Source organism: Symphodus melops (assembly GCF_947650265.1).
Source record: "Symphodus melops genome assembly, chromosome: 14".
Lineage (NCBI taxonomy): Eukaryota > Metazoa > Chordata > Actinopteri > Labriformes > Labridae > Symphodus > Symphodus melops.
This window is the reverse complement of record NC_136704.1, coordinates 12687630-12704844: the sequence shown is the minus strand read 5'-3', so window position 1 is coordinate 12704844 and position 17215 is coordinate 12687630. Positions and strand designations below refer to the sequence as shown.

The following is a 17215-nucleotide window of genomic DNA, read 5'->3' as shown; positions in this document are numbered from 1 at the left end:
TGAGCATCTAAACGTATCAAAAAGCTCAAGCTAATAACTTAAACTGTCCTACATGATAGACTTGTGACACATATGGCAAAATAAACAAATCCAAGGTAATGTCTTTAAACTCTTAAATGAAAGCACATATTAAAAGCAATCGCTCGCTTGAATTTGACTGTGAATACAATACCCACAATTCAACTGCACAATACACACGTCAACGTAAAACGTCATAGTCGCCACTAGGAAGTGGATGCTCATGCAACCTGTATTACTGGTAATCTACTTACAGTGAGGAACAGTTGGGTTTGTAAAGGGACGCACCTAAACACTACGTTGATCCTTTTTCGCATTGCAAGGTCTAAATCTATCGAGTCTTCCTCTTCAAGATTAAAAAAAACTATTAGATCAGTCAGGGGAAGAGAAGGCAAACTAGTTATAGTGAGTTTGACATCCCCATTCATTCATCAGTAAATCCGTGCATGGTGTTATGGGTTAAGTCCAGTTTCTTCGCATACAGGTAAGGAGACTTTTTACATGGTGTAAGTCGATTTTCTCGTTCACGCTCGTGTCAGTAATGTTTACAATGCTTGTAATAAACTATTCAGATGTACGCACCATTAGAGTAGTCATTATTGTCTAAGGGCATAAGGTGACAGAGGGATTAACCCTACCCTTTAAGCAGTCTTTACATGCACACCCTTCTAGCTTAACTATCGTGTTATATTCGACCTTCCTCCTCACTGTCAGCTAAAACCTTAAACCTGAACTCAAAGGTATTGGACTGTAAGCTTTTTTTTTAAGTTAAAAAATAAATATGTTCATTTGTATTTATTCATTGTGTATTTATGTTTTTTTCCTTCGTCTTCATCTCCCCGGACTGCGCCGCTGACCCAGCCCAGTATTAACGCTCAAAATGAGGGTGATCACCTTCTTTGTGGTTGGACTGACAGTCCATGTGGTCTTCTTCATCTCCATCTTTGACATCTACTTCACCTCACCCCTGGTCCATGGAATGACACCCCAAGCCACTCCTCTGGCACCCCCTGCCTCCAGACTGGTGTTGTTGGTTGCAGACGGTCTTAGAGCAGACAGTCTCTACACACTTCTCCAAAATGGGTCATCCAGAGCGCCGTACTTGAGGTTAGGAAGATGATACACAGTAAAGAGCTTCAGTGTGTTACTCATTGTAATAACTCCTCAATAAGTGGTGTTCTCGTGTGACTGTCTGTTTGTCCTAACATAAGGAAAGTGATTGAAGAGAGGGGTACCTGGGGTGTGTCGCACACACATGTGCCCACTGAGACTCGTCCCGGACATGTCGCTCTCATTGCCGGCTTCTATGAGGATGTTAGTGCTGTCGCTAAAGGTAGGTTTGCATCAGTGCAGGTAGATGCAGTACATGAGTGGTTTCGTGAGCAGGATAAAAAGTAAACTCGGTTAAAAAGGTAGGAGTGAGTGCTGCACTGGGTCAAAAAGAAGCGTAGAGGATTCAGGTGCTCTTCAAGAACAGGAGGCAGAAGTCAAAGAGCGAATAAAAAAAGTTGAACGTCCTGATGACGAACAAAGTTTGAAGTGTGGAAAGACCGTCTGAAACTGAGAGTCCGAGGCACTCTGATGTATCCAAATCTTTTATTGAACAGGGATGTGTGACACGCACTTTGTCGTCAGGACAATAGTAAACTTGTTTGACATTTATCTCATAGACATTTATCTCGTAGCACTGTCTGTGTGTGCAATGACTTTTAAAAAAAATGTGTTTTCAGGGTGGAAAGAGAATCCCGTCGAGTTTGACTCGGTGTTTAATGAGAGCAGACACAGCTGGTGCTGGGGCAGCCCTGACATTCTGCCCATGTTTTCCAAAGGTGCATACATTAACATGAGCTCATACTCACACAAACAACACAATCATTATTACTACAAAGGCAACAGGTTCACAGATACAGTATTTTAAAATAGACGTTTAGACACACTGACCATTAATTACACAGATTTAATAAATACCTTTTTTTGTAACATTACACTTTGTACACTGATCTTCCAGGTGCCAGTGGAGACCATATGTATACCCACACATACCCTGCTGGAGAGGAGGACTTTGCCTCCACGGACGCCTCCAGGCTGGACACATGGGTGTTCAATCAAGTCAAAGTATGGTAGTTGAATTATTAACAATAACAATAAATTGTATAATTAAACACTGATATCCACTACTGATCGAGTGAAATGATTGGCATATAGTTTGCAACTTGATCGTGTGGGGCTCATATTTTACACTCTTACATTCTTTGTACTGTAACACAGTCAGTCATGTTTGTGTTATTTACTGTGTAGTCAAATAATGGATCCCCAGGGAAAAACATGTGCAGCCACACAGAGCCATTGTCCTGAAGCTTTCTACCAGCGCCACTTTTTCCAGCTTTACCAAATGTTTATTTCCCTCTCTCTACTAGTCATTCTTTGAGTCAGCAAAATCTAACTCCAGTCTGAAGGCCAGTCTGCTGGAGGACAGGAATGTCTTCTTCCTTCATCTGCTGGGCATCGATACAAACGGACATGCTCACAGACCAATGTCACAGTGAGAGAAACCTTGTCATGTTGTCGTCTGTGTTTTAACTCCATGGTTAAAAAACATCCAATGGACATGTGTTTTTCCAAAGCAGCATTTATTAAAGTTACACTTTATCTTGGTCTCTTCTCAAGGGAGTACCTGGATAACATTGCTCTCGTTGACACTGGCGTTGCTGAAATGGTGTCTATAATAGAAGAATTCTTTGACAATGATGGCCGAACAGCGTATGTGTTCACCTCTGATCATGGCATGACCAACTGGGGTAAGACTCTCGTTTCTGTGTTCCTGCTTTTTCTAACCCATCCACTGAATAAAACATGAAACAGTCTGTTGATTAGCTCATGACATTAATCTTTGAATGAGTGTCTATTTTTCTGCATGTCTATCCAGGCTCACATGGTGCAGGGCATCCCTCTGAGACCCTCACCCCCTTAGTGGCTTGGGGGGCTGGAGTTAATAGTGCCCACAAAGTGACTGAACCCCAACCGTACGACGACGGGTACCTACAAGGTGCTAAAGAGTGGTACAATACTCACAGCTGGTTGTTCTAAAACCTCCGACATGTTAAGGCCCCTTGTTTGTTTTATCATTTTAGTTTATTCAAGATTTTATTGTCCTTATTTTATCCTCACTGTTTCTCTCAGAGTGGAACCTCGAGCACACTCGCAGAGTTGACGTTAATCAGGTAAGATGATCTAAAGAATAATACATGTTAAAGCATTGATTATAACAGCCCATTAAAGTGGTTTTCTTTCTCTCTTTCACTGTTTTTTGCAGGCAGACATTGCTCCCCTAATGGCCTCTCTCATTGGCGTGCCTTTTCCTCTGAACTCTGTGGTAAATCCAGATATAAACTAGACGTCAGTCAAAGTCACTCTGCTAGTTTTTGATGTGAATTGGTTAGCAAGCATTCACTGCTGTATGAGTTGTCTACACACAATTATAACAGGCCAAGAGCCAGGTCCAGCTCTCAAGATTATTATTTATGGCTAACCTATACACTAAAAACTAAAACTTCAAAAAAAAAAAAAAAACCTGCCAAGATAATGTCAGTTCATAATTGTTATAAGTTCTTGTTGTGGCAGAAAGCATGGTGAGAGCTGGACCTGCTCCTCGCCCTCCAAAGAGAATCAAAACTTTTTGAAGTGTGCACTCGTTTAAGTACCAGCAGAGAAAGACGCATGTTAAGTTTTCTTCATTTGATGTGTTTTTGTGTCTCCTCAGGGAGTGTTACCTCTTCTCTACCTCAACAACAGTGACCAGTTCAAGGCAGAGAGCATGTACACCAATGCCATTGAAATACTGGAACAGTTCAAGGTAGGAGATCATTCAGCTCTGTATACATCTCCACATTCTGATCAGCAGCATGTTTCCAAATCCAGCACGACAATCACTGGTCACTCTATTCTCATGCAGTAACTAGTGTTATGACACTAACAGACTATGTAAATTATATTCCCACATTAGGGCATCAAGTCTAAATGTTATGAGAATATGAGATAACGGTTAAATCTGTAACATTGAAATATTACAAAAAGTTGATAGTGAATGAGAAACAAAAGGCTGTAGTAGGTTGTAATTTACAAGCTATGTAATATTTGTAACATCAGTCAATGGTTCACCTTTACTGTACATTATTTTGAAGGAGAATATCAGAAGTGCCTGCCAGGACTAAAAGGAGTAGAATAAAATAGAGTAAGATACGATTCAGGCAGTCAATAACACAGACTAGCAGCTACATTTACTCATTAAAAACAGTTCATATCATAGTTGAGATATCGTCATTCAGGTTGTATGATTAAGGGTGTTTACTGCGCTCGGGATAAATGACTTCTTAAATACATTTGAGTGTCTCTATAGCGCCTCTCAGAGTTCCTCCGGCAACTAAAAATGTATTTAGTGTAATGTAGAGCATCGAGTGAAGAAGTTTCAACAATTTAACACTTAGTCGTTTGGTACATCAGCACCACTTTTTCAAAAGTATCCAGATTGTGTAAGAAACCGTGTCTGCTCTGAAGAAGGGAGGTCTAACAGGCAGCCTGAGCGTTCTCGTAATAAAACAACTTTATTCTCATCATCTCAGACTTTTTTCTATTTTAATGCGTACCTAATAAAGTTCTACGTTTAAGTAAGGCCAGTACTTGTTGTCTTGTATTTACACCGTGTTTACATTGACGGGACAGCCGGCTCATCCCCCTTGTGTATAAAAGCTGTTTAAGTCAGAGGCTAGAGAAACAAGAACATATTCGCTGCTTATTTGAATATCACATAGCATTTTTAGATCACGGTCATTGTGTCTGTATTTACATGCAATGTGAAGCTACGAGCTAAATAAGAGCACTACTTTTAGACTGCTTGAAGTAGCTGGTATTTGTTTTGTAACACTGAAATAAGAGTGTAGAAATCCACGGTGACAGAGATGTGAATGTTTTTTTTGTTTTGTTTTTTAGGTGAAAATGACCCAGAAAATGGAGACAACCTTGTCCTGCCTCTTTACCCCATACCAGTAAGTAGAATGAATGCACTTTGACCTCTAATGACTTCGAAGTGAATTTGTCACTTTGCTTTTTTTCTGAGTTTTTTAAAGGAAGCATTTTGCATGGTTTAAGATTTTTCTTTAGTGAGAACATGAACCAGGTCTCTTGATTGAAGATTCTGGTTTTTGACATATGCAACATTTAAGCAGAAAAAAATACATTATTTTGAATGTGTAATTTTATCAAGTTTGAAGGGGGAAAAAAAAGGGTAACACGTTTAAAACTGCATTTAGAGTCACAGATGTCCCACACACTTTTTAATGTCTCTGCCTCACTGTTTTCCCAGACCACTCACTGAGTCAAAACAAGCAGAAATGACGCATAAGGCCAGAATACTGATTCAGCTGGAGAAATATGAAGACGCGGTGAGTATTTAGAAACGTGTAAATAATACATTATTTATGTCTTATGTTTAATACATTACGCTCGTGTTGAAACATGATGTTGACATGTACAAAGAATTACACTGAAGCTGCATTAGTCAACTCTGGTGCAAAGTAAAACAAACAGGTGAGTAAGACGTGCTTCACTGTAATCAATCCTGCCTACATCAACAAGCCTATACGTCTGCCCTGCTTGCATGGTTGATTTTCCTTGCGACTTTTTTTGGGCTACTTGACATTCCTTATGTATTAATCATCGTTCCACTTTTTCCATACTTCATTCACTTTTGCTGAAGCACCCTGTGTCCCCTCACATGTCCCGTCCAGATCTCTCTGTGCCAGTCTCTGATATCTCGTTCTCTGGAGGGCCTCGTCTACTACCACACCTACGACAGGTTCTTCCTGGGTTGCAGTGTGGTGTTTGGATTTATTGGCTGGACCTCGTATGTGGTCCTGGTCATACTGAAAACTCATGCCAGTCTCGACAGACATCCCAGCCTCCTCAGAAAGGTCAGCGCACACAATGAAATATCTAATACTTTTTTTTTTGTCCTCCACCAAGACCAGTTAGTAAAACTTGATTTTCTGGCTGAGTTACATTTCTGGTATTGCTCCTTTTTATGTCTACAGACTCCAGGCCATAGTTTGGCGAGGCTGTGTATGTGCGTGACAGTGGTGATCACTGTGTTCCTGCTTATCCAAAGGAGCCCCGTTACCTACTACATTTACTGCCTTCTGCCTGTTCCTGTGTGGTACTCTGTCCTTAAAGAGTGAGTGAACACACATTTTAGCTGATGCTCAATAGATAACAACCTGAAACACATCTGCAGGGTCTAACAAGTCTCGTGTGTCTAGGTCCTGTGTACTGGAAGTGGCGGCGCTAATCCCACACACAGACTCAGGCTGTCAAACAAATCCAAACATCAATAACATCAGCAATTAATGGATGAATAAAGCTTATTTTCATTGGCTGTATTCACCTCTCGCACAGCCACACTAGTTTTTACATGTCGGGCTCAGCTTCAGTGAAGTGTTAATTAGATCCTTTGAACCGCTGCTGTGTCCGTTCATGTGTCGATTGTGTAAATGGATGAAAAGATGGTCTTCCTTTCCCCCCCTTTAATCGCAGGACAAATAACCTCATTGATGATCTATTTTTAGGATTGGAACTCTAACAGATTTGATCCGCTGTGCTCCCTCTCTGCCCCTGTGGAAATGTTTCTGCTATTTTGTGCTGGTGGCGTTTGGAATTGAGCTGCTGGTAGGTGAATGAAGCGTCTTCTGATTCATAGTTAGATACCCATGTACGCTTGATTGATTTCTAATACATATTTAACTGATATAAACAAACTGTTTATATATTAAATTCTTCAAAATCTACAGGGCTGATCATAAGCAGTAGGAGGTTACACTGTGTAGTGTCTTTTTGGATGACAATGTACCTCTGCTGCCCCCAGGTGGTGAGCTTCTTTCATCGCGCCATGCTGACAGTTGGCCTCGCTTCCTTCTCTCTCTGGCCGTTCGTGTCCGGTCTTTTTGGAAGAGCAAAGGTATCTCTCTCACACGTCATCGCTCTTCACTCTCAGTCAAAGGAAAGCTGACTTGGACTTAAAGAAAAAAAAAGTGATTACTTTTATTTCCACGAGTGAAATTGAAAATGTCCCTGAAGGAAGTTTGTAAGAAGAAGTAAAAGTGAAAAGACGAACTGCTTACACAAGTATTGATTGAATAACATAAAGGTTCAAATTGGACGTTAGATCATTAAAATATCCAAATACCATCTATTTATTACCTTCCTGGTGTTTTTTTACATTTTTATATTGTTCTGATTGAGAACATCAGTGATGAAACATGTTTCCTTATATTTATAATGAACATGTATTTTTAAATGATTTGATCACTTATTCTGAATCCTGACTGTATCGTTTCCTCAAATCTAGTATCTTCTTATTTTATCACCACACTCACATGAGTAAGATGAAATATAAACTGCAGATGAAACATTCTATATAAAGTAACCATCACTGCTCATATCTTCATCCTGTACCTCCCATCAGATAAATGCCTCATCAGTCCACATAACGTGGGTTTCAAGGTGTAACCACGGTTCTCTGAGTGAAGAGACGATCTCTCCGGCTCCATACACATGGAGTATGTAGTGGAGAGTCTCGATACAATAGTGGACAGAATCTAACTTTATGTCTTTATTGTGTCTGTGTCTGTGAAGTTCCGCTCACTGAGCTGGTCTCTAGGCTGCCTGTGTCTGGCTGCTTTCCCCCTGATGCCTGTTGTGGGTAGGGAGCCTAACATACATCTGGTGTGAGTGTTTCCTCTATTTGCTTATCGTTACCAGAAAGTTTACCACTTCTGCTGTGGTTAAAAAAAAAAAAAAATCCCGAGATTCAGGTCATTTAAATACACAAATACAAGGAAATGATGCAGTCATCTACACCACTGAGGATTAATGCAAAAAAGTAAATCATCCGAGGTGGTGAAATCACTTTAATATTCTCTCAGTCATGAGTTGGTTGAAGCCATACATTTGAATAATTTCTTCATAACAAGCAAACTGACAGTAGTATGCAGATAACTATTAAGATATACTATATTACTGTTTTCACTCAATTAAGCTGCGTCATCCTAAAATCCTTAAGTGCTGTGACAAACGTGTCTTAAATGAAAAAGGTACCATATTGTTTGTTTGTTTGTTCAGTACCTGCGCAGGTCTTCTCACTCTCTTCACCTCAGCCTGTTACCTCTGGTCCTCACGACATAGAACACCGCTGCACCTCAGCGACAGGCCCCAGTTTGTCATGCAGGTAAACTCCAGTCCATGTCATTTTGTGTGTGTGTGTGTGTGTGTGTGTGTGTGTGTGTGTGTGTGTGTGTGTGTGTGTGTGTGTGTGTGTGTGTGTGTGTGTGTGTGTGTGTGTGTGTGTGTGTGTGTGTGTGTGTGTGTGTGTGTGTGTGTGTGTGTGTGTGTGTGTGTGTGTGTGTGTGTGTGTGTGTGTGTGTGTGTCTCTGGCTGCATTGTGTGACTGTGCCTTCCAATAATAAATAAACAAACAAATTACCGGTTCATCTCAACAGATGCTCCTCGTGGCAGTGTGCGCCTACGTGCCCTCGCTCACACACGCCAGCCTGCAGCAGAAACAGGGTCTGCCTCTTCTTAATCAGATCATCAGCTGGACCACATTAGGTAGGTGGGCGTGGGTAGACAATCTTTGTGTTGATCACTTCAGGATAACCTGGAGGAGTTTAGATTCACAGGCTTTGTTCAGACTGACGCCCAAATCTGATTTCTCCCCAAATCTCATCAGAATCCGATCTAACTGACTGACTGAATGTCCACATTACAAATTCCAAGTGGTCAGATCCGATCTGGCCGTCCATATTGACGTGGTCTGATCCACATTGATTTCTATGGTAACAGGTCACGCCCAGCAAAAACAACAGCAAAATGGATGACAGAGAAGTGTGTCTATTTCTGATGCAAAACATTTTACGGTGCACTCTGTCTGCAGGTTAGTTTTAGATTCTTGCCGTTTTCTTTCACTGAAGTTAACTTCCTGCTTTTGATAGTGTCGTGTTGAGAGTGAGATAGAAGACACATTGAAGCGACTGAGACATTCAGATTGAGTCGGAATCAGATTTAAATCTACCGTAAATTCCGGACTATAAGCCGCTACTTTTTTCTCACACTTCGAGCACTGCGGCTTCTACTCCGGTGCGGCTTATTTATGGATTTTTTTTATGGGGGACAATGAGCTTCTGCAAAAAAAAAACTTTTTACTTCGTCACGTCGGATCTTAATATCGGTCATTTTGCGCTTCATGCACGCACCCTCATGATGGAAAACACACGGAGAAATACATATGATGCAGCTTTCAAGTTAAAGGCGATCGACCTGGCTGTCAAAGAAGCTAACAGAGCTGCTGCACGTTAAGATGACACTGACAGCGACAACAGAGACTGAGGAAGTGAGTAATGAAGTCATTCTGAGGCAGTGAATGGATGGACTTTTTCTTGTGAAATATATTACGGTCATCTTTTTCATCAGCCGTGTTACAGACACCGTCGGCTAGGCTTCGTATTGTAACGGTTCATGTTGTAAAGTCAGTAGTTGATAATGTGTTCATAATTCCGATTATGTGGAGAGTCAGTGAATGCACCAGCGAGAACGTGTTGAGTGGCTGTATGAGAGAACGCTGGGGGAGAGAGTTGGATTGTTACGGCAAGTTATGTGTTGTTCTCTGCTGTAAACGGCGTGGTCACGGCCGACAGTGATCGGGTTATTAAGTTATTATTTGAACGCTCTCGTCGTCCTTTAACGTCCGTACGGACGCTACAGTATTTGCGGATGTTACCGGTAGCCTACGTCTGTGTAAATAGCTCTTGTTATAGCGTGGACACCTGCGGCTTATAATCAAGTGCGGCTTATATATGTACAAATACATTTATTTACTTATTTTTAGCCGGTGCGGCTTATATCCAGGTGCGCTCAATAGTACGGAATTTACGGTATATAACCATTTACCAAATGACTGTTAAATCTATTTTCTTAGGCCAATGTACCTCTTCTGTATTTTTGCTCTAAGCTTGCAGCACAGACTCTCTATTGTCTTCTCAATGTGCAACACCTCAAGGACACTTTCTTTGTCAGAAACTAACACATGAACATCACCCCGCCTCTGCCAAAACTTCCACTGACACGGAACACAAACATTTTAGAGGAGGCACCATACTGCAGCTATATAATCCTGGTCGTGGTCTATCCTCTGGCTTTGGTAGCTGACCTGCGAGTCAGCGAGGTAGAGCCCCAGCTGGGACAACGCCCCTCGGTATCTGCATTGTATTTCCTGGCTTTATCAAACCTTCTGGTTTGTTCAATTTGAACCCGAGTCTCTTCGCTCCCTTCTCTAAGAAAATCAACACACACAAGGTGACTTAAAAAACCCTCAACAAATCAGAATGAATCAGATTTAAAACCACCTCCGTACGTGGGTTGAATCAGATTTGGAAACATCTGATCTCATGTGGCTTTTTGTGGCAAAAAAAAAATAAATCAAACCACATGCAATCTGGATGAGCTAAAAATCAGATATGGAGGTGCAATGTGAACAAGGCCACATTCATCAATCATTTATGTTCATGTTTCAACGTACGAATCAAATGATAGTTGTCTGGTTAGATCCCCTTTAATGAGGTGACTTTATAAAGGACAACCTTCAGGTTGATGTGTGAAATCATGGACTGCAGTGGATAACTAAAATGAGAACACCCCAGGCAACGACTGAAACTTTACCACAATTAAATCCTGTTCAACTCTGTGTTGTTGTTATGTTTCGGCAGAGCTCGAACAGAAATGAGCTGAAAACAGAGTTCCTTATCTTGACAAACTACGATAGAAGACTTGATTAAAAAAAAACTTGCAACATAAGTCAATACAGTAATAATACAGTCTTCAGTGAATGTCTGTTCCTAATGGTTTAATATCTCTTTCAGTACTCTTAAAGATCTGTGAACGTGTTCATAAACAAATACTTAATGCCTGGCACTTCTAACAGACTAAAAGGAGCAATACCAGAAATGTCAGTTAGCCAGAAAATCAAGTTTGACTTACTGGTTTTGGTGGAGAAAAGAGTTTCTCAAGCTGAAGAGAAAATGAAATGTTCATCCAAAAACTACATGAAGAATATTCTCATTGAATTATAGGTGGTGTCGAAGAGACAAAAAACATTCATGCAGACATTTCAATCCATCTATGACCTTTTTTTTTTTTTTTTTTACAAAGTGAGACATGCGTGTTGAGTTTCCTACACAGGTGCATCCAATCACTGATTAAGGCTGCTGCACAGGTGGGCATGTGCTTTAAAAATGTTGTCAGCTATATTTAAACAGGTTTTACAATTCGTCACACAGTGGTCATAATTACATTGTGTCTGACGAGATCTATGCACATTATCACTTTTATTATTATCTTCTTTTTTTTTTCTTGAATTAACCAATCACAGCTTCAGAAGAAAAGAAAAAACCTCACGTCTCGCAATGGGGTCAACAATGTCTCCTCACTGAAATAAAAGTTCCTGACTCCGAGTTGCTCTGAGATTGTTTCTAAAACACTCCTAAGCTAGGACTCCTGGTTCAGATTTTTTTTTTTTTTAAAGGGAAAGTTAACTAATGATTGTGAATATGGGCCGTGATGTACAGAGTGCGTTTAGTATCACACTCATGTTGGAAAAACTCTTTTGTGTCAGTTTCGAGTCCTCCGTTGTTCTTGATAGGAACAGATTTGTGTACATGGCGCCAGTAATGAGAACATTCTTCTCGGATAACTTCCAAAGCAGTCGGCATCGTGCGGTCCACTTGTTCACCAGTGTGAACGAAAAGTCCTGATGCTGTGTCAGAAACACCCCTAAAGTTCTTGAAAGAAAGGATGCGAACAGAGTGTCGACGCAAATGAGCTTTCTGAAATTGGTACTATGGCGCCTCTTGTAACTTCAAGTCAATGATAAACTGTGTGTTGCCTCTTGTTGTTTTTCTGATATTTCACTGCTCTTACAATCTGGTTTCTTGTTGTACGAGTATTTATCTTTTTTCTCTGGTGGAGCACTGATGCATTAAATGTAATCCTGACACTGTTCACAAGTGAATGACTTTGTTCATGTAATTTTTTTGAAGATGCAAATCACAGTTGCACTCGCTTTTTCTTTTTCTTTTTTTTTTTACATCTATGAGATCGTAGTTTTGTAACTTTGGTTCGGTGTGATATAATTCTGGAAAATGGGACACATTCGCATAATTTAACACTTTAGTGATATTGCACACACGTGAATTTACTCACTTCTTTTTATGCTCTTCCAGCCGTTAAACCCATCATAAAGCCTCCACCTCTCTTCTTTCTCTTTCAGCATCTTCGCTGCTTGTTCCTTTGTTGAGCTCCACACGTATTTTCCACCGCCTCCTCAGCATATTCCTGTCTCTCTCCGCCACATACCTGCTGCTTAGCACTGGGTAAGACGAGATATTTCACACACACACGGCGCAGCTGCACTCAAACATCAAATGATGTCTTGTGAAGTTGTGTCATAACAGCAAACTTTCAAAAAAAAAAAAAAGGGCACATATCTAATATGAGTTATGTTGTTTTTTTTATTTATAACCTCTCAGGTCAGAGGCCTTGTTCCCCCCTGTGTTGTCTTGGTTGATGTTTGTTTGGATCAACATTGAACAGGAAGCTATGCTCGCTCAGGGTGTCTCTGGGAGACAAGAGGTACGTGTTTCCAAACTTAGACTTGGTTACGCAGTGTTAGCTGCACCACCATCATGGATGCAAATTTAACTTAACAGAGTTTTCCAGATATCCTCTGTTTACCACAAGGACAACATTTCCTGATCGTGTTCACCGGGACAAACTGTACAGACTTCATACAACACAATAAGATGTGTCGATAAATCAACCTCCTATTCACACCTTCAGTGCCAGTTTTAAGAAAGCAAACAATCTTTAACCATGAACCAACTTTATAATGTGGGAAGTCGTTCTGCATGAAGCCCCAAACACATTCATAGGCTCTCACTGCTTCAGAATTATGACACCTTTGGATGTGTGCTTGCACATTTCTGCTCACGTGTGCATCTCTCTGTTTGTTTTCTCTCTTTCAGCTGTCCACTATTGATTTCTCAGCAAACATCGACATCACTAAGATGCGGCAGCTGAAGTTGGACGACATCAGAAGATCTTATTTTTTCGTATCCGTTTTAAGAGTGTTAAAAACAGCGACATTTCAAGCTAAAGCTTATAAAAAACAACAAGAATAAAAAAACATCCCATGATGCACCAGGGCCCGTATTCACAAAGCCTCCTGAGTGCTAAGAGTTACTCCAAGTGAAAGAAGAACATTTTTAGAATCAGGACAGAATTTCCCCTCGAAGTTCAGACTAGATCCTTGTAAAGATGAAAGTTAGCCCTCCTATGGTGTAAAACTGTTAGGAGCAGTGAGGAGGACGTCTAACAGGTTTAAAAGTTTCTCAAGCTGAGGAGGAAACAGAGAAAGGTTCTCCAAACACTTGATGAAAAGGGTTTTTGACTCATAATTGCGCAAAACAGACCAACAAGATTTGTGCAGACTTTTGAATCCACGTCTGACTTTTGTCAGTCCAAAGTGAGACATGCGTGTTGAGTTTCTCTACATGTTGAGTCGGCTCCACAGGTGTGTCCAATCACTAATTAAGAGCCTTCACATGTTGGTGTAACGATCGGCAGGTGAAGAAGCTGCTGCACAAGTGGGCGTGTGATTTCAAACATCTTGTAGGCTATATGCTTTTAATGTCTTACAAATGATCACACAGACGCTCATCTTACAGTTTATAAATACACAATGTCTGACTAGATTCTATGATTGAGTTTTTACCTCCATTTTTTTTGGATCAACCAATCACAGCTTGTGAAAAATATATCCTCCCTCACAACGGGGTCAACCACACCTCCTTACTAAGAGAAACGTTTCTGTCTCTTCCTTACTCTGAGAATGTTCCAAAATCACTCCTAAGTCTTCGACTCCTTGCTCGGCTTTTTTAAAGCTAAGTTAGCAGCACATGCACAAAAACTATTTGTGATTAAATAGAAATGATGGTATTTGTTTCACATTGATCCTTGACTTCAAATGTTCTTCAGGTATTTTTTATAATAACTGCTTTCTTCGGCACAGGGAACATAGCTTCTATTAACAGGTACGGGTTTTTCTTTCAGTGTGCGTGAAAGAGAATTTGTGGGTAAGTGGCAGGAAGTTGTGTTTGTGGGGAGGGGAGATGCATGGGTCAGCCACAGGAAAGTTAGTGTCTCATTCAGTGAGCGTTTTTTTTTTTCTTTTTTTTTCGTTGTCATTTTTTTTAAACCATTCGCGATGTGTCGATGAAAAGAGGAAGTAAAACAGGGATGTGTTAAAATAGAGTCTTACAGACACGCTGTCTTTTCCTTATTTGCATTCAACAAGATAGCTGTTTGTTCAGCATTTACACCACTGAAAGTTAATCACTCTCTACTGTTGAATAAAACAAAAACATCAGAGTAACATGAAGCTGCATCCTCCAGACAAATGAACTTAATATAATTTACTCTCTGTGTCTGTTTCATTTTTCTGTAGTTTCGATCCAGCGTCTGTATATTGCTTCCTCACTGTCTTCAATCCCTTCATCATGGGAGGTCTGATGATGTGGAAGGTACTGTTCTCATACGTACTTTGTTTCCCTTGTGACTCCTAAAACAAACTCCTCGCAGCCATGACCCTACTTCCTTCTTTGCTGACCTGTTTTTTTTTGCACACGCTTCTGAAGTGCTCTTTCATGTACTGCCTCACATTTATCATCGATAAAAAGTTAGCTGCATCAGTCTCAGGGTGTTGTTTGTGTCTAAACTTCCTCATGACATCTGACATCTTTTTCTCCTTCCAGGTTATTATTCCGTTCATCGTCGTAATGTGCACGTTTGAGACCATCCAAGTTGCAACACAGCTCTCATCAAGAAGGTAAGCCCCATCTTTTGTTTTGGAGCAAATGTATTAAACTGTTGAGGAGGCTGCTATGGGAACGGTTCAGTATTGTACCTGGGGGTTTGAAGCCAGTTTTACAAAGTGACCGGACCTGGTATTCCAGCATCACGTGATGCCACTGAGCCCAATAATACGTTTACCCACAAGCTAAAATTGGGAAAGAGGTGTCTATAAATCAGCTAATACATTTTTTTGGGCACATCGAGCCTACTTCTCAATACCAACATTCAAATAATTTCATTTAATTTAATTATTATCCTAAAAGTTTCTAAATGCAATTAAAGTCAAATTCAAAGCTATTTTGAAGACATAATGAACGCAGGTCAGAGCCACAGGGTGGTGGCTTGAGGTGCCCATACGCTGTGGGCCTAGAAATGTGGAACATCCTGGTTCTATTATGTGCAGAAATCAGACTTGAGCAGCGTTAATAGGAATGGACAAGGCTCCGCCTCCAACGCTGAATACATGCTGTAATAAAACCCACTGCCGAGGACAGCTCTGATAGTTATGGGGCAAATGTGTTGTATGTCAAATACAGGTATACCACAATGTTACATCTTACAGTAGCTCGGAGACGTTTACTTTGAGCTTGGAAGGCTTCATCTGTTTTGTCTCATTCTTCTTTCCAGTTTATTCCTCATTGTCTTGGTCATCTCCGACTTGATGGCTCTGGTAAGGCATTTCCTGTGAGAGTTATGAGTGAAAGATGAACTTTGGCGTTCTATCTCAAACATTATTCCTCTTCGTTCTTGAATTTGAACCCAATAATCACTACATCAACTCACCCTTCCTCTCCTCAGCACTTTTTCTTCCTGGTGCAGGACTACGGCAGCTGGTTGGACATTGGCACCAGGTAAGTGAACAAGAACATTCTCATGAAAATAAAAATCCTCCTCCTATAAAACGTTCCTTCAGCAACCATTTAAAAAAAAAAAAAAATTCTTTTCCCTTCTGCAGCATTAGCCATTACGTCATTGTGATGTCAATGACCATCTTCCTGATGTTACTCAGTGTGGTGACACACACCTTCACCTCAAAAAGAGTCCTCCTGTGGAGAAGAGCCAAGATGCACTTCACCTGAACAAACACGTGTCGCTGTGAAATTACTTTTTGTTGTTGTTGTATTTATTTGACTCGTTTTATACTTTTGATAAAGCTTTTGCCTTATGAAATAACTTTACTTATTTAATGTGATATAGGCTGGAAATACTTGTTGCTATTGTTTGGTGAATTCTTCTCTTATTGTCTCTTATTGTTAGGCAGAAGTTTGATGTAGTCTTCTCAGAAGTGACTTAAGAATGACCAATTGTGATAATGAAATGACCGACTAGGGTAGAAAATAACTTGGAAGTTCACATTCTTATGAGCAGTTACTCATCAACTGTTGTGTTTTTTTGTTATGTTTTCTTCGCTGTCATGAGGTGATTAAAGGGAATAAAGATTTTTGTAATTATTAAGAATTAACTCATGGTAAACCCTGACTGACTTTCTCTGTTAAGCTGCAGTCGTTTAAATACTCCTTTGTTTCACTGATGTTTTTTTTTTTTTTTTTTTTTTTACATTAATCCATTGATGAAGTCATAAAGTACTTGATATTGTAACCTTTTCCAGAGGTGCTGATTTATCATCTAAAGAATGTTAATTTATTTAAATGTTATTTCCTGTAATGTCAACCCTCAAATGTGTCATGTTGAGATGAGTAAGGGAGGCTATATTTATTTATCATGACTGTGTGTATTAATTAAACTGAAAGAGTAAACTAGAAACATGTGTGTCCTTTCTAATGTAAAAAAAAAAAAAAAAATCAGCAATCAGCCAGGAGTCAGTGTAATACCTCCGCTGTGCTCTGTGCTCATACAGTATGATACTGTATCTATTGTGTCGGAAAAAACAGGTGGGAAGTAAAACGGGCTTTTCCCCCCATGTCAATAAACCCTTGCATGCAAGGTGCATTATAAAAAGGACGCTTGGACTTTAGTGAGTGAAAGAAAAATAAAGGGGAAGATTGTTTGACCTCCAGATTATTCTATAGCCCTCTCTATGTATAAGAAATAATGCTTATGTTTGCTAACCTGAATCATCATGAGCCAAACAATTAACGACATACAGTAGGTAAATGTTGTCAGCTTGCTTTGAAGGCACCATGATTAAAAGCTTCCCCCATTCTCCCTGTGTGTAAATACATGGACT

General features: G+C 40.2%; 1 protein-coding gene across 4 annotated transcripts; it reads left to right on the top strand.

Moving 5' to 3' along the window:
* The first annotated feature begins 9 nt into the window (after positions 1-9).
* On the top strand, positions 10-16791 carry pign (phosphatidylinositol glycan anchor biosynthesis, class N). 4 transcript variants are annotated; one of them, XM_079361507.1, is made up of 29 exons: positions 10-95; positions 880-1125; positions 1230-1351; positions 1749-1847; positions 2027-2133; positions 2436-2560; positions 2686-2816; positions 2945-3064; positions 3199-3239; positions 3332-3391; positions 3779-3871; positions 5005-5060; positions 5378-5456; positions 5802-5984; positions 6105-6244; positions 6636-6735; positions 6932-7024; positions 7702-7793; positions 8188-8293; positions 8565-8673; positions 12386-12488; positions 12645-12747; positions 13140-13226; positions 14152-14207; positions 14621-14696; positions 14928-15001; positions 15655-15697; positions 15826-15878; positions 15983-16791. In XM_079361507.1, the coding sequence occupies exons 2-29, from the start codon at positions 899-901 to the stop codon at positions 16104-16106; spliced, it is 2802 nt and encodes a 933-aa protein (XP_079217633.1). In that variant the 5' UTR covers positions 10-95; positions 880-898; the 3' UTR covers positions 16107-16791. The 4 variants fall into 4 exon arrangements, with proteins under 4 accessions (XP_079217633.1, XP_079217635.1, XP_079217634.1 ...); XM_079361509.1 differs by having other exon boundaries at positions 75-95; positions 885-1125; XM_079361508.1 differs by lacking the exon at positions 10-95 and adding an exon at positions 182-502 and having other exon boundaries at positions 885-1125.
* Positions 16792-17215: the final 424 nt, after the last annotated feature.

Coding starts and splice junctions, on each gene's coding strand:
- pign (XM_079361506.1), top strand. CDS start 465: ATGGTGTTATGGGTTAAGTCCAGTTTCTTCGCATACAG. Junction 6,245..6,635: donor TGGTACTCTGTCCTTAAAGA/GTGAGTGAACAC, acceptor ATCTATTTTTAG/GATTGGAACTCTAACAGATT. Junction 15,698..15,825: donor TCTCCGACTTGATGGCTCTG/GTAAGGCATTTC, acceptor TCCTCTCCTCAG/CACTTTTTCTTCCTGGTGCA.